At 39.7% G+C, this 26,830-nt stretch overlaps 1 protein-coding gene across 1 annotated transcript in view; it reads right to left on the reverse strand.

Annotated features, from left to right (window-relative positions):
- LOC148831607 (zinc finger protein 609-like) overlaps positions 1-26,830 on the reverse strand; it is a 107,566-nt gene that overhangs the window by 64,099 nt on the left and 16,637 nt on the right. Inside the window, exon 2 of the mRNA XM_088921499.1 lies at positions 6,518-7,394. Within this exon, the coding sequence (XP_088777625.1) occupies positions 6,518-7,261 (744 nt within the window). The 5' untranslated portion in view covers positions 7,262-7,394. The remainder of the gene's footprint in view (positions 1-6,517; positions 7,395-26,830) is intronic.

Here is a 26,830-nt window from a genome sequence, read left to right on the forward strand (position 1 = left end):
GGTTAATTCTGAAATGCTCATTGCTAGTGCCACCTTCTATTAAAGCTTTGGTACCTCAGCTCTCTGTGACATTTACTCCCGTTACATTCATCAGAACAAGCACCTTGTTAGCAGCTGATGAATGCCTGGATTCTAAAGGTTTATAATGAGGGTGGAGTGCAAGTGCACCTGAAATGAATTATTCATTCCAGCCTGCTTCAGGCCCTGTGGTATGAAGAGAAATAAATGCTGAGGATGAAAGCACCAGCACTGACTCAGGGGCACTCAGCATTCATGACAAGAATGGAACATTAAAACCTGCCAATAAAGGAAAGAACACCAGTAATTCTCTACCTGACCGTGTCAGGGAAGACGCGCCACTCCGATATTATATTACAGCTTCTGCTTTGAAGGCACTGTACTTTTCCGTTTGGAAAACCTTTCTCAAAAGAAAAATCCTCGATCTCCATCAGGTTACCTCATGCTTGACTGATGAAATCTCGGAGGGAGTGCAAAGAGTAAAAAAAAAAGAACCACATTCCTAACAGGCTTGCTTCCTCTTGGCCAAACAGATACAGACTGAAGTCACTGCTCTTTCGACAAACTTTCCACAGGTTGGCACAAGAAATGACTGACATCGTAAGTACTCTCTGGGAACCCATTCACCACTAAAATAAGGGAACCATTGTACAGAACCACTGCTGTAAGGACAATGTCTTTTCACACAATTTAAATGCTGAAAAATATTCTACCAATGCACCAGTCACCTCCTGTATTTATCTAGAAGCAGTTAAGTAGTTCAAATGTTAGAATAGTAAACGTTAACGAACCCGTTTAATTGTCTCATGAGTCCTGATGGACAGGACAAAATCGACACCACAGACTCTCAAATTGTCCCCAAAACAACCATCAAGCACTACTGAGGCTCTAGCAAAGAGAATCCGAGAATTAAACCAAACTAGGTCAAGCTCTTCAGAGAAAAAAGTGGCTTACTCTTCGTGAGGGGACGCTAGAACAGCCCTGTGAAGAGAAGCATCCTAATCCACTGGAAAAAATCTGAGAAGCCACTCTACTGCTGTGCTTCACAATTTCAGCGCTTTTTACGTTGGCACTAATATCAGGACTGCATGTTGCCTTGGAAATTCACTCCAAAAGCAAAAAAAGATGTCATATCCTGCAGACAAGGATTTTAACTAAACCTTGCTACTGTTTTGCCTACAAGATTTCCACCATTTTAAAATTAAGCAAGGATTAATAAAAGGTTTCTGCTGCAGCACTCTGCTTCATAAAGAAACGGGGATCAAGCCATCTCACTAACACCACCACCTTCAAGTGAACCAGATCTAAACTGTGAGTGAACCACACAGCCCATAAAAGGCATTGTTACACTCAACCACAAGTTTGAGTCCCGACTTGTTTTTACAAAGCACAATCAACAGTACGTTTGAAAGACTTTCTCCACACTATCAGACTACCTACGCTCCAAAACATCCACCTCCTTTTCAGACACCCTAGGTGTTAGCTCCTGGGGACAGAAAAGCCTTTTAAACTTTCACAAGGAACTCCATTTTGTCTAACATGAGCTTCTAGTCAGCACAGCAGCTCTGACATGTGCAAAGTCTTCTGGGAGTGCTGGGCACAGCAGGCAGGTAGCCGGAGACAGTAATGCCTGATGGCAGGTCAATCTGTATCACTGCGTGGTGATTGCCAGAGCAGTCGATGATGATGAGTCAGTGATGACTGCTGGAGCTGACAAGCCCTCCTCAGTGCAGTTCTATTTAAAACTGCTCGCCAATGTAATTAAACAAAGAACCTTTTTAAAAAAATGATGCATGGAACTGTATAACACTGAGGCATATCCCAGCACAAGCTGTCCACGCTGTCTAAACAGCCCTTGAAATGTAAAGGTCACAGACACGAATGTGGGAAGGACGTCACTGGCTCTTGTTTTGCACTCTCAGCTGACAGAGGAGGACTGAAATGTGCCTGCAGCCAGAACAGACAGACTAACCACAGTCATTCTCAGCTAATTATGTACATCCCAACAGAATGTCTGCTTAAAAACAGGCTCGCACAAGACTTTTGACTTCCTCAGTTAATTCACACATCGGAAAAATACCTGCTGCTTGGTGCATTGTGGGGTGGCGACTGGGAGAAAGAGATTTTGTTCCAGAGTTTTGGGAGGACAACCAAATAGGCTTCTAGGGCTATCTCAACAAATTTCCTCAGTCTTAGGAGAGGAGACTTCTACCTGTTTTCAAACCAAATAAATTGCATGTCTACACAAAATCCAAATCAAAGCCAAAAAATGCTCTTTCAGTTGGTCAGCTTCATGACTTTATTATCAGGTACCAAGTACAGAACAGGCTTTGGAAAAACCCTGGGACCCAAACCCTTGCTCCCTGACTGGGCTAACGTACACAAAAAGAAGACTTTTTGCATGGTCATATGAATTCAACTGCCTTTTTTCATGTTCTTAATCACTTTCACTGGATTTCATTTTTAATGCACAAGTCAAATACACCACCTTTAAGAAAGTAAACCAGTGGTCTAGTATATCATACTTCAGGCTCTGTTGGAAAGACAAAAAACTACTAGCAATAGGAGAAAATTGAAGGGAGTCTTTTTTTTAAAGCTTTTGACACAAGTCCCAGTGTCATCTACAAATGTCAGTATTATTCGCAGAAGTCCAGGCTTCTTTAAAGTATCGCTGTTAAGCAACCACTAAAACATTCCTTTTTTATTTGTTACAGCTCCTTAAATGAAAACCTCATCAATGTGAAACACATTAAAAAACTGCAAAAAGGCAATGAAATATGAAGGCCAAAAAATGGACCATGATTTTACCTTTTAATATGTTCGCCATTTGAAGACCTTTCTTCAATGGCTAACAATCCTATTAATGAATACAATCACATATTGTAAGAATAAAAACACATTATTTTTAAAATGAACACATACTACGAAATACTCTACTTAAAAAGTGTTTAGAATTGCTTCTGCCAATCCAACACTAATTTGCGTACAAAGTACTGGAAACCAGTTTTATTCTAAGTTCTTTCTTTATGTTGCATGTCATTTTCGACAGTTTCTTCTTGGGTTTCTGTGGTATTTTGTGCTTTAAATCAAACTACCTATTAAACCGAAATTGTCCCTGAAAAGAACTAAATGAAGTGAAAAGTGAAAGCAAATCAGCATTTCACGAAGTTGAGAATCCCACCTCTTCACTTGCCTTTTTTTAGCATCAACGTTGTGTTCAAAAAGGCATTGTCAACAATGGAAGCCAACATTCTAAGCACAAAGCACAACCAAGAGTAACAGAACATGCACAAAGGAACATGGAATACAGACAGCGCCTATTAGGCTATTGAGCTTGCTGGAAAATCCCCATAAAATAAATTGTATTCTAATAAGAAAACTACCAAATTCATATCAATTAAAGGTTTAAGCTTGTTCTGTTCATGTAAGCGTTACATGTGGTCAATCTGCAGCTGTCAATATCTCCTAGCCTGTTCTAGAGATTTCAGGGTGGAAAGTTATTATTTTGACAACCTGAGGAGACTCCTAATGGACAGCATTCCAAAGGAACCCCCCCTCAGAGAGTCACAAGGAGACTGACATCAGTTGGAAAAGATTGTCGACATGCCTGTTTCCACACTCCACCCCATTCTGCTTCTGTTCAGCTTTAGGAGAGCAAAGTGACTGACCTCACCCTCCGGGCAAGTTCAAACACCCTCCAGGGATTCAGAGTGGTGCAAGATAAAGTGTGGAGAACATAAAACACCGCAACAACAAAATAACATGTAGAAATTATGATAAATGAGCCTTAATGCAGACTAAGGGGAAATATCTGTACTACATAAAAGGATAAGATTTTGCATGGCCTTTCATACTGATGAATAAGAAATGCAAACAGCTAACAGTCTTTTTATCCACTGTCAATAAAATGCTAAAAGCAAGCCAAAAAACCTGCATTACCAATCTCTACTGAAAAAGTCAAAAGAGACCATGCATTCGATGCTTTCACAACAAAATAAATATAACCAGTTTCTGATCTCACCCTCTGAGTTTATGACAACTCAGCTATGACTTCTGCTTTTGCAGGTTTGAGTTTTTCTTTTACTGATACGGCTTTTGTGACCGTGCTGATCGCTAAAATTAGACCCTATTTATATGCCACTACTCAAAACTACTTAAAAATTCTCATTGTCTGTTTGTTGTTCACCTCATCAATGACTCTGAAATCTGGTCTTGCTCTCCACCTACTTAAAGTTTTCTCTTAAAAAAACACAACTACCATCCCGTTGCCAATTTGTTCTTGACAAAATTCTGGAATAGGCATTTACTACAATCTCCTCTTACTCCTTTGAACCTTTTCACTTCGAGAAGCAGCACAGAAATAACCCATGCTAATGTAGTGAAAGATTTGCTGATGGCCCTTGATTCTGGGTCACTCCTTCTGGACTGGACTACTGTCAATCATGTTTTCCTGCTGGACCACATGGAAAATTATCTAGTAACCCTGGTATTTCCATTTGTTCGTTTGACTGCTCGTTTGCCGTTTTACATCTGATGTTGTTTCTCTTAGTCAGGGTGTTCCACAGGGGTCCATGCTGGGGACACAGACTTCACAGTTTCACAGCTATGCTGACGACACTCTTGCAGAACGAGTCTGCTATTACTGCAGTTCCTGCAGGTGTAAATGTATAGTTAAGTTTTACTTTTGCTTTTACCGTGTCAATTTTCTGTACTTTTCATTTTCTTTCACTCATCTTCTTTTATTGTGTGCTATGATGCAGTTTTTCAAGTTTCTTGAAATGTACTATGTATTGTATAATTGACCTGTTCTCATTTTATAATGGTTCTTCAAATACTTAAAACTGGGAGATGATTCATACCAACCATTTGAAGTGTTTCATTTTTGACTGATAGCATACGGAGAACACACTTGATTAACCTTCTGAAAAAAAGTTACCCTCTTGTCAGATATATACCAGAATATAAATTCCGCCAAGGTCCTGTCAGGAATTGCTGGATGAGTGTTCAAAAAATAGATTTTAAATCTGCTTTGATGGAGTAGGCACCATTTCAGCTCAAAAGCATTTCTAACACTGCCATCTGGATTTTAATTTTCCTTCTGCCACAGACCATTGCTTCAGTTTTTACTGAATGCCAACACCATCACAATAAGAGATACAGAAACGTAAACAGCTGCTAAAGCTCATTTGCATATGATTCACAAAATATGAAGTGTGTGCTCTGTCAAGTAATTCTACACCATTAAATATGATGCGCACAACAAAATTATGTATAGGTCAAAGTGCACAAGATTTAGGACTATGGAAAGCTGCATGACAATGTATAAAGATGTTTCTATCCACTGATTTTTATGGACTGAACTTGCTAGATTTCCCCAAAAAACACCTGTTTTTATTTAATACCTTGAATTAAACACATTACAAAGCAATGTGCATCAGCTGGAGCATCTGTTAATTGTCCGATTACAGAAAGCCCTTCAATTTTAGATTAGAAGAATAGGAGTTCTTCATTCTTGCCATGAAGAACTTGAAATCTGCCTTTGCCTAAGTGGATCAATAGCAGCCTGCAAACAGCACCAGAAAACCACTTAGCCTTGCAAGATAAGACAATGTACCTTTGGCACATTCCCTTTCTTTTCTCAAAACAAAAATCAAAAGCCATCACTTGACTCCAGCACAGAAACATACCAGCTGAATGTCAATGGGGTCTTTGTAACATGTTCACAACCTACTCTGTCAGACATGTCTGAACGCATGGGCGCGAAAGGAAAAGTTAATAAAGGGGTAACCTCACAGACTGTAAACTGAAATCGTGTTTAGAAAAGATTACAAAACACTGACAAGCAGCAAAAAACAACAAAAAACAAAGGCTCTGCCACCTCCGAAACCCATTCAGTCTGTTTTTCAGAGCTATTCAGGAAAATGGCTTAGGAACTGTCTGGACAAGTAACAGTCTCCTTTTTGTGCATTTGAAATAGCTCTGCAGTGTACTTTTCATTAAGGACACGCACAACAATCAAATGCAATTTTTTAAAAGGGAAATTACAGAAGGCTGCACACAAGTCATTTTAGGCCAGGTTTATTAGTGTCTACTCTCTGCAAAGCTTGCTCTGAGCTTTCCACTGGGGATTATCAGCACTTCATGTTACAAAGAGAAACAGCTCACTTTCATCTTTAATTTATCACAACCCCAGCCTCTTAATTCAAATGAGTGCTCAAACAGCTCTGAAGCGTCAAGATTTTCTTCCATCACAAACACTGCTACCATCTGCATTTTGGTGCAATTTCTGATCTAGCGAGGGACGTAACGTGCACAACTGAAGGCGGATGACTCTATTTGGGGATCGTTACTGCAGAAGCAGTCCGGAATGGAACGAGTCCACACATTTGTAGGTTTCCATTTTGTTGCACCTCTAAAAACCGCTCGGGAAGCCTCAGCCGAGGCACAGGTGAACGTCAAGACCCACCAGCCCCATCCCGAGGAAGAAGACGGCGCTTACCTTTTCAGTTTTGATCTTCTTCAGCGCCCTGCACTCGCCGTCCAGCTCCTCGGGTTCAGTTTTTATCGCCAAAGCCGGGGGCATGGCGGCCGCGTCGAGGGCAATATTCCCGAGCTGCTCGGCCGCGGCCAGCTCGGTGCTCTGCGGCCCGTCGAAGGGGGCCGTGCGGGCGGCCAGCACCAGGCCCGGCGCCGCCAGCTCTTTCTCCGCCGCCGCGGCCGCCCCGTCGCTCTTCTCCTTCTTGCTCTTGCCCGAGCCACCCTCCTTCTCCTTCTTGCCGCTCGGCACGGCGCGGGAGGCCTTGCCACTCTTCTCGGGGCCCTTTCCCGCGCCGGGGGCGCCTGCGCCTGCCCCCCCCGCGCCAGCGGCCGCAGCCCCTCCCTCCCCCTGGGCGCGCCCCTGGGTGTCTCTCTTGGCCCCCTCGCCGGCGGAGGACTTGCTGCCGTCTTTGGAGTTCTTGCTCCGCTTGGATTTGGATTTGCTCTCCTTGCCCTGGGGCGCGGGCACGGGGCTGACGAATTTGATGTTGTCGGGCAGGGCCGCCACCGCGCTGGGGGGCGCCGTCATGCCCCCGCCTTCCTTGGTGCCCGACATCTCGAGTTTCTGCTGGTCCTTCTCTAGGTCGGCGTCGAGGTCGATAATCAGATTGCCCACGCCGATGTCCCACTCATCGCCGCTGTCGTAAGTGTCCACCGCATTCGAGTCCACACCTTTCCCGCCTGCAGTGCCACTGCTTAGGGACATCTTAGTGCCAGCGGCCCAGACTTGCCACAATAAGGTCCGACGCCTTCTAAGAAAACAGGGGAGGGGGGGAGGGGAAAGGGTCGTAGCTGCCTCAGGGTCTCGGTATCCCCTTCCCAGTTACCCACATTTTGCCCTGTGAATAAAAAAGGGAAAGGAGCGTTAATTTGGCTCATTCTTCTGTATACTGCTGAAGGTGCAGTTGACACAAAATGCCCCGAAATAAATGAAAACCTGCCACAAAATGGCAGCTGCCACATTGCCAGTCTCAGCTGGGGGCTAAAAAAAAAAAAAATCAGCCTCATGAAAGGACAGATGACTGGAATGGTTGTGTAACTCCACACCGCAAACAGAATTGTCAAAAACTGCACAACGGTTTTGAATTGTGAAGGAGCGATGAGATAATGGGACACCTTTCGGAGAGACCATGCTGCAGTGGTGGAATACTGCGCTATCAATTACAGAACCCCTGACAAACGCTGGAGAAGAAGTGGGCCTTGGTGTGAAAGAACACATTATCACTTCGCACACAAACATTTGCTTTGGCTCCAGTCATCAAAAGTTGGAATGCAGTAAACCACTTGGCATACTTTAAATACCGCCACAACTTTACTTTTTTATAAGCCTGTGTGGATTGCTCCGCAAAAAGGCAGGTTGTATGGCAAAGCAGTATCCATTTCGGTGAAATATTTTTCACAGTTATATTGCAAGGCAATATATAATTGCATTCTGCTAAATAAAAATCATTGTTCGATTTAGGTGGCAAGGTACACACATGAATAAAAGACAAACTGCCTTAATATAAGCCCATACTATACCACTCATCAAACTTCAAGTTTTGTCCAACAAACCCAATCAATCTTTCTTCCATTTTTGCCTGATGTCTGCATTTCGTACTGCTCAATAATTCAATAATTACTTATTTATTATTTATTCTCCTAAAAGCTCAACGGTTTCTCCTCAAGTTACACGTCAACACACTTTTAAGATGCTGAACAGAATTAAGTTATGTCTCAGAACTCATTTGTGATCTGTTTTTCAACATAACCCCACACACAATGGAAAAAATGACACGTTTTGGCTGGAGCATTGTTTTTCCTCAAAAAACAATCTCAGGCTCATGCTTATCCAATTATGTGTCATTTAGTCAGTTTGTAAAGGCACTGACCTTACAATAGGCATTTTTTCATTAAAGTTAGCCATTAAACTAATACATTGGGTAAACTAATTACAGGTACATACAGTGGATATAAAAAGTCTACACACCCATATTGAAATTGCAGGTTTTTGTGATGTAAAGCCAGAAATCAAGATAAATCATGTCAGACATTTTTCCAGCTTTAACGTGACCTTGCAACCAACACAATTCAAGAGAAAAACAAATAGATAATTATTAGGAAAAACAACTAAAATTAAAAAACCTACCACTTCCACTCAAAGGTTAGTAAAAGTAAAATATGCTGTCTATAATTCAAAACCTCTTTTTACAACCATGAATGAACATACAACATATGAAGTCATGTTGTGATTTGATATGGAAGAAGTCAAGAGAAGACTGTTGTCTCCCTCCATCAAAATTCTGAAAGTGAAGTATCTGCTGGTCAACGAAATCTCCAAGCATCAGAGAAAACCTAGACATATGGAACCCATTTCCTCAAGAATTTGAAGGTGACGTCAGTGGTGTACAGAGACCGAAACAGACAGCCCTCTGAAATCAAACAGTGAAACCAGTGGATGGACGCTAATGCTTTAACACACGGTTTAACACGCACCCTAATTTAAAGGAGTTTTAATGAACAGGATCTTGCAAAACCTTCATTCTAGTACATTGCTATACCATTCCATTTAAAGCTATCAAAATACAAATATCCATGATCATAATTGATGTAATTATGTGTTCTAACTTTCCTCTGAGTTAGATATGCTTGGAACGTATATAAAATCACCTAGATAATGTCATGCAATCAGAAGGCTTAGCATCACTAGCTAATGAAGTATAAAGGGCACTGAGGATGGGGCCCCATTTCATCAGCAGCTGTAAAAACAAGAGAATGGGAATATTATCCATTTGTAAACAGATTTTCCCATTTCTCTGGGGGGAAATAATTGCTTTGGATCCCGATGAAAGGAGTGATCTCGCGAAGACTTGTTACAGACTAACAGACTTGAGGTTATAGTGTTGTGAAGACTAAGATGTGAAAAACTCCACCTTTAAACCTTCCAGATTAGAGAAAGAGGGACTGTCAAGCACAGCTCAGCAAATGCTCCAGTAACAACTGGAGTTGTCTCCCAGTTTGCCCAGAGGAGAGAAAGTGTTCCGTTTTGTAGAGATCTCTAAAGAGGCGTCATTCGGTTACTGATTTTGCTCTCCAGAAGTCACAAACTTCTCGTGTGAATAAAGCAGTTTTCTTTCAGGAGTCCTCTTTCAAGGGACTTACCATATGAATACATTAGAGTGACCCTTTTTCCTCCACAACAATAAAGGGCACAGCCACAGAGAAAAGAGAGGGGGGAGGGGAGGCTGTTAAGTCACTTTCCTTTCAAACAGCCACCAGAAGAAAGCCACAAAGATGTTCTGTGGCCTGTCTTTCCATCACTGACAAATCAATAACGGTACTTAACCCTCCTGCACTGTGTGGGGTTATCACTCTGCCCTGGATGCAGCTCATTAACCTATAGCATTGCAAAAAAAAGACACTGAATATTTTGAATGCTTACTGAATTTGTTATTGGTATATATCTTATCACTACAAGGAGTATAACGTAGCTACTGCTTCAGCTCTTTAAGGAGTATAAAGATGGGACACCACCAGACAACAACAGATATTTCCATTGCAAACTGTTAAAATAGTTAGTGTTCAAGGGAACGTTTCCGCAGGTCTTTCCTCCCGGCGGCTGTCAGGGTGTATAACGCTGCCCTAGGCTCGGACTGTTAGCCCTTCATCTGCTCGTCTATGGACAGCATGTTGCTCCATTGTACTTTTTTTTGAACACCCAATCTGTATAAACCTATGCACATTTTGCACATATTCTATTGTTTTTACAGTGACTATGAACATATTTTGCACACACCTATGTATTTATTTTTAATTATTTTATATTTGTTTTGTATTGCTGTACGTATTTTAATTTTTTGTCTATTCTGATGTCTGTTTTTTTGCTTGAGTTGGGCTGGACTGCTGTAACACCTCAATTTCCCTTCGGGATCAATAAAGTCTTATCGATCTAGTTTCAAGATTTTATTCAATAATATTTGGATGAGAAGGCCCCCTAATCACACCTCTGCCAACCTGCATGGTTTCCCTTTTTTTTCAGATTGACCATGTTCTTCTCCACCACTTCTCACGACTGTCACCTTCCAATATTTAGAAGATTATAAACAGCTGAGTTTCACTGCAGTAAACTCAACCTTCAAATCATTTGAACAGTATTTGCAAATGCAACTGAGCCCAAGACAGATCAGCAAACATTAGCACATTGACTTGGGCTCTGGAGACCTGCTTCTGCCTCCAGTCCACAGCAGGGTCATAGTGCAAAAAAAAAAGAACCAAAAGTCTGACAGCACTTGTCTAAAAGGCCCTCACTAGATCTTTAAAAGGCAAAGTACAGTGACAGGAAATGTTCAGTAACAATCAACAATTAAACACTGATGCACACAAAAGGGGAAATGGCAAACTGGGGAATTTCATTTAAATTAGGAGTGTCTTAAGGATCCTACTTCATTTTCAGTCTGTTGGTAAAGAGGTAAAGTAGACCCATAGTGCCTGCCAACACAAAACAAAAGACTATGTGGCCCGGGCAGTACCTAGTTTGTGTCTGGATCATGCAGAACTGCTGATAAACTCTCACATAAATCTATTCCGTCTTCTCTGACTCAATAGCTCGTCAACACACATTGATTAAAGATACTTGCTGTTAAGAGGCCAGATGGTATGAATGAAGGGCACTTGTCTGTTCTAATCCTCTCTGCTTCAGTTGTGCATTTCTAAAGGGTGAGTGGAATTTTGAAATTTAGTTTTGTGAATTAAGGGAGAAAAAAATTGTAAAGCACCACATGGAGTAATAGAAAGTATTCTAGCTGATCTCGCTTAAATCCCAAAAAAACTATCATAAAAAAACTAAAGCACGTACAGTAATGAGAATTCCCTCTGCTCTTTTTTTAAAGATTTTAAAACCTTACAATAACTGCATTTCACAAGCTCCTCACATGTATAAGAGGGTATACTTCATGCCCCACTGAAGTACAGTGCCTACTCAGGTGACTGAAGCTCTCCCACTGCACTGTAGATCAGGTAGAGAGTTGAGAAATTGCGGCACCGATGAAATTAAAGGGGAAATGTAGAGGCCAGATGGTGTAAGACCCCAGCGGAATTCAGGACACCAAAGTTATCACCCCCTCTCTTCTGAACAATGCCTTGGGGTCTTTAATGACCAAGTAGTCAGAGCCACCTGAAGGAGAGCACTTCCTACAACACATGACCTACATACTGCGGCACTGGTCTGGAAATTCTGAAAGCAGGTTTTCCCTAATGGCTTTCCATTTGAACATTGATCAGGCCCAGCGTCGCTTAGTTTCTGCAATCAGATAAGATCAGAGAACCCTGGACACAACCTGAACCTATAGTGTTTATTTCATAGTCAGTTAATATATAACCTGTTCAGAACAGAACTCTTAGTTCAAGGCCTTAGTTTTAAAATAGTGACATTTTGCAGAATTACCCAACCAAAATCAGAAGTTCCAGTAGCGTTTGACAGATTGGTTTTAAACTCTAAAACTTCAATACTTTATCCTTTCTTCCTTAATAGTTTAGTTGGTATATTCACCTATTTAAATATCAGGCAACAAATCATATTTCTAGCCCTAAAACCAGCTCAAGTTTTCAAACCCATGAAGTAGATATTTCAGTTTAACAGTTCTAAGATGTGCAGAGTTTTGGCTGAAAGCCTTCCTTGTCAAAAATGTTCTCAATACCAACATAAATCATCCCATATGCACTTTCTTTTCCATTGCCGGAAATGTGATAACTCTCTCCAACCATGCAGAGTAATGCAACTAACCATAAATATTTAATTTCCCATCTTCTGCTTTGCACTGTTCAAACAATGTCCCACACCACAACAGCACATGGATTTCTTCTTCTGTAATTAAATTTACATATCTGAAAGGACATTATTTTAAAGATGGAAGATAAACAAAGACCACTACTGACTAACCTCAGAAATCCACCAAAGGCACATTAAAGGCATTTCTGGGCAAAGAAAGCTTTCATCATTCCAGAACGCAGACACCACTGTCTACCTGCTGTTATGTCGTGCATGATTATCCTATTACTGTAGCTCATGGAAACCCAGACTTATGCACAAACACAACTTGAGTTAATTAATGATTTAAAGAACTGTGCATTGTGTGAATGGAGAATGATATATGTGCACAGACTTTCCAGTTGTCTCTTTTAAAGATTCTAATTGGTTCCCTTTACCTGATACTTGAGGCTGGAAGTACAGCTCATTTGTCTGAAAGATAAGTGGCCAGGACTGCCTTCCTCATCAACAATTTACACAAGAATCACCATCCTGTTTGCAAAGCAATAATGATGTTGGTCAGAATATCACAATCCCTGCATTACAACTGAAACCTCCTGCATTCACCACTTAAAAACAATACAGAAAAATGTTGTTGCCACCGTCACGCCAGCTGAAATTCCAGAGACTTCACAAAATGGAAAAATATGAACACTCTGGCCACAAACTTTTAACTCGCACAACCGGTACAAATTCCCTTTTCCTGGTACGGTATCATAAATTCTCCTGTTATCTACTGACAGCAAAGGGAGTTCTCAACTTTTGAAAACCTCCAGAGATAAAAAACGAGCGCTGTCAAAGGCATCCATCAGTTGTCCATTTTCACTCGACTTCTTTAATCTCCGTGCTACAGCAGCGTTCAAGTGGAATGTTCTACTACTGAGCCCTTTCCTGTCATGCTCTCTCACTGATAGTCTCCATGGCGACACAAGGAAACTGATTTCTGATTGAGAGCTGTTGTGATATTTCTCAATGACCTGTTCGATATTAGTTTGCCACGTTTCCATCTAAGGACAGTTTGTGAATATGGGAGATTGCTCTTCCACTGCAATTTGTGTGCTGCACTGTAACATCAGTATTCAATTTAAGATGGAAAAATTAAGTCCAGGACATAAATCCAGGAGAGTTTAGCAAGTACATGACTGTAATGGGATGAAAAAAAAAAGGAATATTTTTTCCCCACAATTTGCATACCATCTACAGCACCACAAAATATCTAGTGCGTTCATAAATTACAGTTCATATCTTTCACACTGAAAAATTTACATTTACATTAATTTTTTAGAGTACACTTTGGTTTCTTCAAAAATATGGGAAATATCACCCAGAGTAGGTGCAAATTTAAACTGAAAAATACTAAAGCATTTTTTGAAAGGACAATTTTAAACATCAATTTTCAAAATACACATTCATAGTCTGAATTTTCTTTTGTTAAAACTAGGCTCGTCTTCAGTACAGGTTGCTGCATATTAATTAGTCTATGCTCCTTTTCCTTTCTTTCAATCTGATGTATTCTAAGAGCCCAAGAACAGGTGGTCTTTCAGATAGAGGCACATAAAACACACACAAGCAGAACGCTGCTGGCACTTTCAGTGCTACTGGTATTCTTTTTGGAGGCTGTAAATAACCACAATAAAACTTTTCACTTGCAATTCTGTTCCACATTCCTGCAAACAGTTAAAAAAAAAGGTGTTCAAACTCACTGTAGCTTAGTAATTGAGCCCTCTAATTTTAAAGAGTCAAAATGTCAAATAGTACCAGTCCAATTCAAATACAAACATTAGTGAGATGTATAGCTGGATACAAATAACATCTCAGGTCAGACAGAACGTTCTTTTTCAAGTATTGCAACATAGCTAATCTTGCTTCTAAACATCAACAAAAAAGGATAGTTTTGTTCAACCGAGCTCATTCTTATTGAACTGAAGCAAATAATAGTTTAGTATCAATATCATCTTAAGTTACCAACTGGAGAAGCCTACAAATCTTGAATAATTGGGACTCCCTAAGCCCACAACTGACTTGTGGAGAAATCTGCAGTGACATACAGAGACGAACAATCTCACTAAACACTTTACGTTCTTGGAAATACAGTTAAAGTATCTCACATAAACTGGCTTCCAGTTAATCTCGCACACATTGATGCATTGTTAAGAAATAATTATACTTGAAGTTCTATCATATACAAGGGAGTCTATATCTCATACAAATCAAGGCAAAAACACATGAACAGAAAAGGAGAAAAGAGAAATGGGCTCTATCAAGATGACTGGTATGACTATTTCAACAGTTCCAGGAAAATTCCTCTCAAGTGGGTATTAGATGTTATGCTTTCACATCTCATACTGAGAGTGCTCAGGTCATATTATATCCGTAGGGGAGTGTTTCAGCTGTGACTGATTTTTCACAGAGATGACAAAGAAAAGTTACATCTTTATTCCCATCTCATCATAGTCAGAAAAAAAATATTACACGAGTAATTAGACAAAAATTGACTAATTAAGCATCTTTAATTTCATTAAACTTTGGAACCTCCCCCATGTTAAATTACCAATTTGTTCTGCCTTGTTGTGATGTTTAGTATTTGAGGGTCATGTTCATCCAGCCATGCAAGAGCTCATACAGTTGAGGGATGCACACTTAAGAATGACCTAACACCAGTTTAAATGTTCAGGCTGCGGTGCGTGGTAATGTGATTTTAATCAGTTGTATTTTACTCATCATGAGGAGACATGCAAGAAACACACAACTACTTTAATGCATTGGCAGAGTGTAACTTACATAAAAATGTATGTAAATATATATATGTGTGCTTTATTTTTTTCAACATCTGAAACTATAAATTTATTTGACTTAAATGGAGGTGTTTTTGAGCCCAAAACAAAAGAGAGACTAATTTCATAAAACCAAAACAGCTCTTTCTGTAGAATCTCCTAAAAAATAAAACTAATCATGAAAAAGCACATTTTGCAACCCTGACATGTGCATTCTTGGTATACATTGATTTCTCAGTTATTTTGAATTCCTATTTCTTTGCTAAATATTTGAAGACAACCAGTTGCTTCAGAAGAAGCAGTGTGGCTACCAAAGTCAGAACAAACTAGTCCATGAAAGCTGGTGAAAACGAAGACTTGGCTAGACAAAGCATTCAAAAGTAGTGGCTCATAATGAATCTGATTTTTTTTTAACTTCACTGCACACAGCCTACGTCTTTGCAAGCAGACAGCTCCCTGGTTTATCTAACTATGTTAAGCCGCTTCTTGACAGAAGGGATTTATCGAACCCGCTTCATACTACTATGGCCGAGGCAGATCCCCCATGGCTCATCTCTGTGTTGAACCGACATCAGTTGTTCTCTTACGGACGCAGTTTGTCTTGAGCACAGAGTTCTGCTGACCTGATGGGAGCTCTCTGCATTATTTAGCTCTCATTAGGCTACGGGAAAGTCCCAAATGGCTCCTGAACTTTACACACCAGGCCTATAACTCACAGATTTCAACATCAGTGGACTGAATCAGGTTTGTCTCCCCTGCCCACATAAACTCTGCTCAGCAGCGATCCGATCACCCCTGCCTGTCAGATCTCCCAGATGGCCTAGTCACGAAGGGGTGGGGGTGGGGGTTGGGAGGGGTGCAGCTGGCACATTTGTCTGAGAAGACAGATGCTCAACCTAATTTACCCTCCACCTTTAACGCAAAGTGTGGGTTCGATTGCTAGTTGACCTACTGTACATTTTGACACCCTTTGTGCCAAATGACGTGGCTATCCCATCATCCTTTGGAGCTGGAGCCGTGCCCTTTTCAAAGATGTAACCATAGAAAATTGTGATCCAGCCAAATGTCAATCTATCACCACTCCTCTTGTTGAGCTAGTTTCCACAGATTTGTTCCATTGACTGTCTGATTATAGGTAAGTCAACGCAGCATTTTTCAGCATAGTTTAGTCATCCTGTACGTGTAGTATACTTTTTATGTTCATATAATTTTGAACATGTAGATGCTATGAACCAGAGGAGAAACCTGGACTCTCCTTTCATTGATGAATACAAGAAGCACACACTCGTAGCAGGTCATATTAATCTGAGTGGGATACGCTGGAAAGTAAATCATTTAAATATAAAACTAGAGCTGCAAACAGCATCTACCCATCCAATCCATTTACAAAATATATTCAGTAGTACACTATAATTCTCTCCGTCTCTCTACACTTACAAACATACAGTTCTCTCAAAGTATATTCAGTTCTTTCTACTGGAACTGATCTTTCCTCTATGACAGAGTACAGCTCTATTTTCCCAGTGTGTGCAGAGAATTATTAACCATTTTAAAATGTCTTTGGAAACGATACTTGAGAATGAAGGTTTCGACATGCTTTAGGCAAGAGAAACACTGTGATGTGCACACAAGACAATTAAAAAAACAATGACAAAACCACAACATAAAAATAAAGAAAGGTCCCCCAAAGAAGTCCACATGAGTCACATCACACAATACTGTGTACTTGATAAACTTTCCCTACCACTAGGTCAAAAAACTAACGCATAAGCTTCTGCCAGTAACCATATACTGTACATGCAAACATCAGAGCAAATTCACGTGGAAATCATCCTGTAGACCGCAGGACAACAATGCAATAGAACAGCAGACCAGCCAACAATCAAATTTCAGAATTGGTTTCTCTTTGAGAATGGAACACAAAACTACTGATCACATCAAAGCAAGTTGCAACTTCTATCTCAAGCTGTTAGTTTAGACCTTACATTTTGATCATGCCCTTGTTTTTGCTTTACAAAGTGCATTTGTCTGTTAATGTGCAAATACAACTCCCACATATATTACAAGCACTCACCAGAAGCAACTGTTGCAACAAGAATTTAAAAAAAAAAAAACTTTGTTGCAACAATTTTTTTTCATGCACCCAGACACCTACACAAGAGACAGTAAATGCAGGGTGCCCACATTCTCTTATCATTTGCTCTAAAAAACACTGCACGTATTAAATAGTGGAACATCTCTCATGCCTAGTGAACAGGCATAGTCTTTCTCTCTAAAGGCAGCTGAGAAGTTGATTTCTCTCAGGGGACTTAAGGCTTTTCAGTTAACAAATATACACGTGTATACATAATTAGCAGTATGAAAAGGCAATTAGCTACTGGGTTGTGTGCTTGAGCTGGGTTCAAGAAAAGCAAGCCATTGGCATTACAAGGGACATGAATCAAGGACTTTCAAGTCTGCCGTATTTCCTTCAAGCAAATGTTGGTGCATAAAAACCCCTACATCTCATTTCAATGAGCAATAATCTCATTTTTGATGAGGCACCAGACGTAAATATAGCACACTCGCATAAAGGATCCTGATATCCTGTTGAACTATAAAAACATTTTACCAAGTCAAAATGAACCAGACAGTCATTTTGAGATTCCCACTTCACTAGGTCTCCTGGATCACCAAAATATAGCATACATTTTGACCCACAGCACTATTGTTTTGGGTTATTGGGTTATTTGCATCTCAGTAAACCCATTTTGGGCCGAATACATGACAAGTACGCAAAATCCTCTGATTCTGGCACTGAGAAAGTCAACCCAGTGAACCTGTTCAGAGGACACAACTGGAAACTACTTGTAAATTTATTTCAAACTGAGAACAGGATGGATTTCTTTATGCAAAGTGTTGGGGGAATTGGAAAGAAGCTACCTAGGCTTATCCCAACCCTGGTTTCCATCGATAAACAGCTGGAATAGATCTTCAGATCAATTAGCTACTAACAACCAAATAAATGAGATGGGTTACAAAGGCTGTGGCCTTTTTTCCTTTCTTATGTTCTTAATCCAAAGTAAAAGTGCCTTGGAACAGTCAATTATAGATTATGGTTTTCATAAAACAGTTTTAAAACTGAATTAAAAATAGAGGAAATACTGCCTGTATTAGAAAAGACAAAAAAACCTGACACCTACAAAGTTACACAAATTGTAACAGACTCCTCTAACACATAATGTAACTTGAATGGTGTCATGTAGAACCATTAGGACTGTGAAGATGACATTTCAGGAGCATTCCCACACCTAGCATTGAATCCACAGCAATCCCACGAGACAAGAAGATAAACTGAAACATTCCGCTTCCCAAAAATTCCTCAACACTTAATATACCCCATCCAAGTGAGCTATACATAATGAGAGCTACATTTAGATACTGAAACATGACACACTGGCACCAGCCCTGGCTGTTAACACTTCATCGATCAACGTTTTAACTCCAGCAGAGAGCCTTTTATGCAAACATCACATCTCCAAGTGCAGTTCTGACAGAAAGTACCACGAGGAAAATGTGTTGAAATATATGAGGAACTGTCCATAAACAAAATTCCTGTTTTGAAAAAAATGAAGTCTTTATTAAAATGTAGCGTGTATGTGTTTTCAAGTGGGGAAAATCCACTTAGGTGTAAAGATAAGCTGGGGGTTTCTTGCAAAGCACTTGTGAAGATGCTAAGTTGCCATGTAACTCTTCTGCTTAGGGCTTTACCGAACATAAAAACACCTTATTAATTCTGAAAAAGAAGTGGAAGTTTTTGTGTTGTACACAGGGTTATAAATTATTAACAACTCCAGTCCACAATTCTTCAAATTATAATTAAATGATTTCTTATTTGTTAACATGCTTTTTTGGTTGATCTGTCTCAACAAGAAAGCCCTTGGGATCCCCATTATTAAGGATGCAGACTTTATTAGTTATATTCCCTAGTGGTGCAGTCCATAGGAGCTGCTTTTTACAATGAGTACACTCGCCTTGAATTTGCCAACAGAGCAAATTACAATACTGACTCACTGAGAGGCAGTTTACTAGTTATTACATCCCGGAAAGCACAGACATCGGGGAAAACAATGGCGCTTGTCTTGCTCGGTGACTGATATGCATCTGTTAACAGCAACACGGAAACAGAACTTGAGAAACAACAGGGCTAAAATACCGATTACAAGTCCAGTGAAGTATTTCATGGGCATGTAATGAATGAAAATGAAACAGTGAAACTTCCTTCACAAGGGATTGGCAAACAGCTTGAACAGAGAAGGACAACCCAGCAAATTCTTTAAATCTGGGTCCTCAATCCAAATAACTTCTTGTTCAGCATGTTTCTTCAACATAAGATATAAAATATATTTGACTGAAATTGCTGGGATCATTCACAAATGTGTTATGTGAGCAAACTGGGGTTAATTGACTATAGTCTGTCAAAGAGATTGGTGGATTCAGGTGATTAAAAAAAAACACACTCTCTGCCCAGACTATTGTGCCCTCAAATATTAAAAATAATAAAAATGTGTTTTTTACTTCCTCCAATATAAATTGTAAATTCAGAAAAAAAAACAAACTAGCAAAAAAGGGAGGCAAGATCAAAACCTATTTGCTAAGCTGCCTTTTCGAACAGTGAGGCTTTTTGGTCTCAATGTGTAAGAAAGCCTTATGAAAAATGTGAAAGTAAACTGGAATGGCAAAGGCTTGACTGGGATGGGTCATGTTTGAAAAACAAAGGAGTTGTGTCTAATAAAAAAGACTTTTATAAGAGCATGAACACTCAAACCGTAAGTCAGCAGCAACTATGACTTATGGACTTAAAAAAGGAGTCTTGCTAGACGCTTGAAAAAATCCTTTATTGTCGTCTACTAACTTATCCTGAGGGAGAAGCTTTTAAGTTCAAGGAAGCAGGAAACTAATTGAATTCCATGCTCCCTTTTCTTTCACTTATTCTATGCATTTCAAAAAACACTTCTTTGGATTTTAAACTCAAGATATTTCTTTCTTAAAGAAATATTCTACATCTTAGACTGGACATTTTCAACCCTTCATATAAAAGAGATGGAGTGCTTCAGTGATAGTTCAGGACAACGTACAATTCAAACATTAAAATAAATGTAAGAGTGAATGAAAACTGAAATACTATCAATTGCCTTTGACACAAATTTTGTACTTTTTTTTTAAAAGTTGGAGATAACACACCTTCAACAATGTACTATTAAGAGACAAGAGTACACCTTTTGAACAATAAAAATCAGAAAAGCAAAATCGAGAGCAAGCGGAAGGAAACTTTGACACAGACAGAGACAGAAACATGGCTCTACTGATTTCATGACTACAGAAATACAGGGTGGATTATAATGTTCATTTTCAAAGCAAGAACCTGAAAGGTATCTCAGTAACATGCCCAAGATTTGCCAGAGACCTAAATAATTCACCATTTTGTCAGAGATGTAAGGCAGCCAACAGAACATCCTTCTGTTTTCTCTAGAAGGGATCCCAAACAGTATGAGAGGTATTTCCAGAGAAACAGCTGTCACAACCAGAGCTAAGAGGGAGTCTTCGAAGTGAACAAGCGACAATGTGTCGAAAACCCACTGGATGCATTTTTTAAGTTTGAGCTTAAACTTACTTTGGATAAATCTTGAGTACATACCTATAACAATAAATTCAAAACTCAATGTGTGGGCTTGCAGTATTTATCCTCAATATCATCACATCAATATTTGCCACAGAAGGCTAAGAATACACTTGTGTAGCCTATTCTAGGAGTACAAGTGTTTGCAGTTCCTTTCCACTCATTTCTCCTACCAAGACAGTTACCACTAATGCTAATAACGGAGTCAGAAATGCACACATATTTAAAACACTATTAGCTGTGCTTTGCTGACCTTCAGATTTTTGTTAGGCCCATGACCTTATTCAGTAGCAGCAACTTGTATATTGCAGTGTTCATTAATTAGGGCTTGTTTCCATTTGCCAGTAGGGCAGTGAAGTCCCCTTTTCATTAAATGAAATATATGTCCTTCCATGTCTGTGAGATTTATGACATGTGTCTTGTGCAGTTTGATTGGGATTTGAAATGAGGCACTGATGTCGTAGTCATTTCCAATACCGAAAATGCAGTTTCTCTGACCATGGGGTATGTAAAAAAAGGATTTGATGAGCTATAAGCATGCTGGGTAGAACATTATGTTCTCAACAGTTACTTTTCATGTTCTTTCCCATGCCTGGGAAGAACATATTATAAAATATCATATTGATTGAGATATAGAAGTGTGAAAAAAATGAATAGAATTGCAAGAAACATTTCCACTCTGCAAGGAAAGGTCTTACACTACGGGAGCTGCTGAAACCATGTATTTGTTCACCGAATATGAGCTGTCTGCATGTAATGGAACAAGATGTTACAGAGTGGGCAGCCACGTCAGTGTGCGAGCTGCAAAGGAACAAGTCGAAGATGATTCCATGCTGAAACGTAAAATGAAAAAATGTTCTGGCCATGTTAGATTGGTTTGGCATCAGTTACAGAGCAGGTGTTTCATTTCTTGTCAGTTGCCCCACAATGGCCTAGATATTTCATCCGCATGATGCTGTATCGACTGTGTTCGATCTAAAAAAATGCAAAACCATTTTCCTTCGGAATTAAGACTTATAGAGAAAAAAGAAAACCATGATTCGGTAAGGATTTAATTCTAGTACTATCAGAAGAACAGATTCACTGCAGACATCGCAGGTTTCAATTTTTAAAGTTTCTAAGAACCAACCTTAATAACCTGACTTTGATGATACAGTACTGAAAATGGAGCATTTGGACAAACCCTGTATTGAGACAGAAACATTAAATCGCATGCACTTTGAAGCATTTAGTGATTTACTTCAATGGTGCTCACCAACTGCTGACAATCAGGATTTCCTGCAGTGAGATGTTTACACAGTACCAATCGTGCAACCAGAGGTTCCTATAAGTCTAATCATAAAAGGATGAGTGGCTTTCAAGATAAAGGGGAAAAGGAATGCGACACACACACACACACCAGGCTCAAGAATAAAAAGCATCTGTGGCCCATACTTTGCATCTTTCTAACCACTATCTTTCCATGACAAAACACTACAGGAAAACACGAAGACCTAATCTGTAGCCACCCGGCAGTTATTAAAGAACCAGTCCCTCAATCAGACAGAGTTTCAAATTGTTTCTGTCATCTTTCAAAGCCTCCACTTCAGTCTCCTTGGGCTTCAAAGTGAATCTGGAAGAATGTGAATATACAGTAAATTTATACCTCAATTGTTATTCACTGCATACAGCAGAAAACCTTGCGTGTCACATATATCAGGTGAACTCAAGGAAGAAGTTCCAGGAAATATTCTGCTCCCCAGTTCACTACTCAGCTATAGCCACTTTGTCCTTCTTTTAGAAACACCATCAAAAAAGCAGCAATATTCTTAAATGCACAAAGTACAGAGCACAACAAAATCCAACATGGATCTGTCTTGCTGACAAGGGAATAACATGCAAAGCAGATAAGGCTATCCTTTTGACACTCTGCAGAATTCATTTGCATGGCTGACTCCCCAGCCATTATAAGGTGTACTCTGTGAGAGAAACATGCATTCCACTTGTGGCGATCTTGTTAAGAGCCATCATTCTGCTTACAGAAGCATGTGATTATATAGCATTACATCTACAGATTGACAGATCTCACATTCTCCTGATGCAACCACACAAGGCGCTAACACCCACATTCAGGAGTTACTCCCAGGCTTAGACTCAGCCTTTAAAAACAATGGTGCATTGCCTCTAGCTGTTTTTCTGGTTTCGTCGTTCCAGTCTGAAGGTAAAAACCTTTTCACAGATTTAACAGCAATGCAGCCCATGAACTGGTTCACCCTGATCTGCTCCACAACAGAATAGAAAAGAACAGAATATATACTGTGGCTTCATGCATGGGGAATTTACTTAATACCAACCATACTTCTGCTGATATCTTTCCTCTGGAGATTGCATCATGTTCTAATTATGTCTAATACAGATTCAGGGCTTCACACACACAGACAAGTAACTTTATTAGAAGCAAGCTACACTTGCCATTTCACTGATCTACAGATGGAAGTCAGGTTGATGATCGGAGACTACAATGTCTGGAGAAGATAAATGCTTTGGAACACTGAGAGAGATTTAGTACAATTTGTAGGTGCAAGCTTGTAGGCTGTTCAAAGCAGAAGCAGCCAGATCAGAGCATTGTTGTCAAAGATCTTATCATTCAATGTTATAATATAGTGCACCACCATACACCAAATCTAAGATATTTAATGCTGAGCCACCTACCCCAATGATGCAGTCAAACAGTGTTGAATGAAAGACATTACGATCAATATTATTTTGGGTAATTTAAGCAAAGTCTAGTACTTTGCTTGTTCTATGTCCCTACATAAAAAAAACACAGAAATAAAAAAATCCAAGCACTCATTGCCTTTTACTCTTCATGGAACACTTCAGAAAGGTTAGCTTTCAATAAAACAGAAACTGAAGGCTTCTATGCTCCTGACAGAGCTTCTGCACAATGTAATCCTGCATCATGTGACTTCTGAACACTGCATCCCATCATGTGCTACAGATTCATTTTTCTTTGAAACTACAAAGTTACTTAATAATTTAACACAGCCTTTTGTAATTATTGCATTCCAATTGAGAAAACATGACTTTAGCCATGAGGTTCTTTTAGATGCCAACATTTAAGTTCCTTCTTTAGTCATTGACAGAAAAAAATGAAAAATGTTCTGACACAGAAGTCCATTAGCAATAAAAAGGTTCATCACACCTTAGCAGTAATTCTTCAGCGCTGTGTGATGCAATGCTGAAGTAAAAGCTTCCCCACAACATCAAGTTGCTTAGTTTCTGCATGGTACCACCTTATTGAACAAAAAAAGTCTTCAGAAAATCAAGAAAGTGCTTGATAGCCTTCAGTGCATAATGTGCCTCTGCAAGTTTACAATGCACTTCGTACTGTTTAACCAGGTCAGTCATGCTCTAAGTAATCACTAGAAGGGGTAGGATATAATTTAGTTCCTGGTTCAGACTAATATTTAAATAAAAGTAAATAACATCTTATAACCATACTAAATGAAAAAAGCTAGTAATTACATGTATCTAGTTTTGAAAGCAAGAAACAGCAAAGAAAGGAAGCTTAGGTGGAGGACTGTATTTAAACTGTATATACACCAAGTACATTTTCTTGCTCCAATGGGAACACATCCCCTTGCTTTTCAAGACCTCAGCTGAAGCCCATTTAATCGGCTTGTCTGCGTCCAGAACAGCTCCTGACTCTCTGAAGAGCTCTGAGCCGCTCCTGCAGTTCTGACATGAAGGCGGCCATGACGCTCAGAGCCGCTAGAAAGAAAAGGGTCCCGTTTGAACAGAGTGACAAAACCACAGCAGTGTGCCTGAGCTGAAGCCTCATTTCACAACAGCAGCCAAAACAAATGTCTGATGTTCAATCCCATAATAACCACATACATGCTTTGCTATTTTTAATTATACAGTAGCATGCAGAAGAGCAGGAGCTTCAGCCCTTATAAAAACAAGCTCTTCCTTCACAGAGAAGTCAGATGGAAGACTTTTCTGCCTGCTAGGTGTCCTTTTTTAGGCTTTGCTGTTTTTAAGATTCATGAACAACGAAGCTCTTAACCTACTGAATTGTGAGTGATGATTTTGTGTAGCAACCATACAGCCAGAATTCGCATGGACCAGGGTCAGCAAAAGGCTGTATTATTTGTAAACATGGGAAAAAACATTTTTATAAAATATTACCTGTAATTATGCATATTACTGAAAACGGTAAACAATGGTAATAAAAGATGTTGTCTGTAGGCAACTAAAATTACATTTACTGTCACCCAACGAGAAAAATGGTTGCCATGGTGACTACAACAGTTGAAACGGTTGCTGCTACAGTCCACAACCCAGAGATTCCTTAGCAGTGCTTTATACAATATTATGTTTCTGCTAGATATGCTAAAAAATGAGACCAATTGTATAGAAGAGATCCCATAAATAATAACAACAACTATTATTCTTATTAAAGGATCCTACAAGATATTACGCCCTTATTTATACGACATCTCATAGGATCCTGTAAGATCCTGAAAGATTATATTTTGCAAACAAAATACTCGGAAACTGAGTCCTGTACTAGATGGAGCAGGATCAGTCTATAGCGTTCTCCTGGCAGGACTGTATTAGTCCTGTATTAGAGTAGGAGTGTAAAAAAGTGGTTCAGACCCTTCACTCCTGACGAGAGAGTCATGGATTCAAATTCCTAAGAGGGGACAGGGCTACAGTTCTTGCTTTGTCCAGACTTTTCCAGCAAACCCAGCTGTACAGAATACAGAAAGAATAACGGGTGCAAGTAAGATGCTTTAGACAAGAGTGTCAGACAAAGGCCTACAGAATATTTACGGGATCCTACAAGTACTCTTCTAGCACCCTTCTAGGACCTTTCGAAATCCTGCAGGATTGTGTTCAAGATCCCATTCCAGAGTCACACAAGATCCAGGTCGAGATCCACGACAGGGGCTGTTGAGAACTAGAGATCATGCTGAAAAGTATACATGAAACAATAAGAGAGGATTCTAAGTTAAAAGAAATACTTCAAGACCAAACTGAGATGCTAGAACCCATATGAGCCCACAGGAAAAAAGGTGTGGAAGGAAACTGTGAACAGAGGCTCTTTTTCACGTTGCATCATTCCCCTCCAGGCATGACACAGTAAGACTGCAAGGTAAGAAGAACAAATCTGCTGGTCTGTCTGGGTGAAGAATGTTTCCCACTGTGGAAGGATGCGGATGAGTGGAAAACTGACTGATAACCCACAAAATCAACAAACTAAATACCTGTGTCTGCCTTACTCTGAAGCACTAGTCCTGACATCCCCCTTCCAGTGGAAATAGTCCTGAATCGCCCGCCGGACTGACAAAATGTCTTTGGACAACACAGGACAGCAGGAAGCTCGAAACATAAAATGATCCCTTTTTTCTAACCTACAGAAAAATGAAAAAAAATTGCACGTCTCGTTTAATTAATGAAGAAAAGGGCATACCAGATAGAAGTTTTTTTTGTTTTTTCTTTCCAACAGCTGTCCAGGGAAAGTGTTGTCATTCTTCACCAAGACAGAATGCACATTTCAGCTTCAAGCAAGTTCCTCTGCTTGAAATGTTTCATTCAATTAAATATAATTGAAGAAAAACTTGCAAAGCATGTAAAAAAAAACAGACGACAGTATTTTTTCCATTAGTAACTCAGAAAACCCTGGATATTAAGAGTTTCTGTATCTGGTTTTAAAATTGAAGGTTCCAATTTCATGTGCCTAAGTCAGAACTGCGATATTTAATATCTGAGCTTGTTAAATCTTAATTGCATGTTTATCTTTGTAACGGTAAAACTATGTGTGCGTGTGTAAGCATTTGGAAGACGCAATCAATTATCACTGTTAATATGCCAACTACTCTGGCTCCTTTGTCAGTTGGGTGAGTCATAGTCAAGGCCTTTGCTGCAGCTACTACACTTCATTATAATTAGGAATTGCACTTTGTTGTGCTTGTCTGGTGGCTCTACCTTAATTAAACCCAGAGTAATTAAGTTAAACATTTCACACTTACTAAAAAGTCTGGGGATAAAAAAACTATTACCATTCCA

This window comes from Atractosteus spatula, chromosome 7 (assembly GCF_055471065.1).
Source record: "Atractosteus spatula isolate fAtrSpa1 chromosome 7, fAtrSpa1.hap1, whole genome shotgun sequence".
NCBI lineage: Eukaryota > Metazoa > Chordata > Actinopteri > Semionotiformes > Lepisosteidae > Atractosteus > Atractosteus spatula.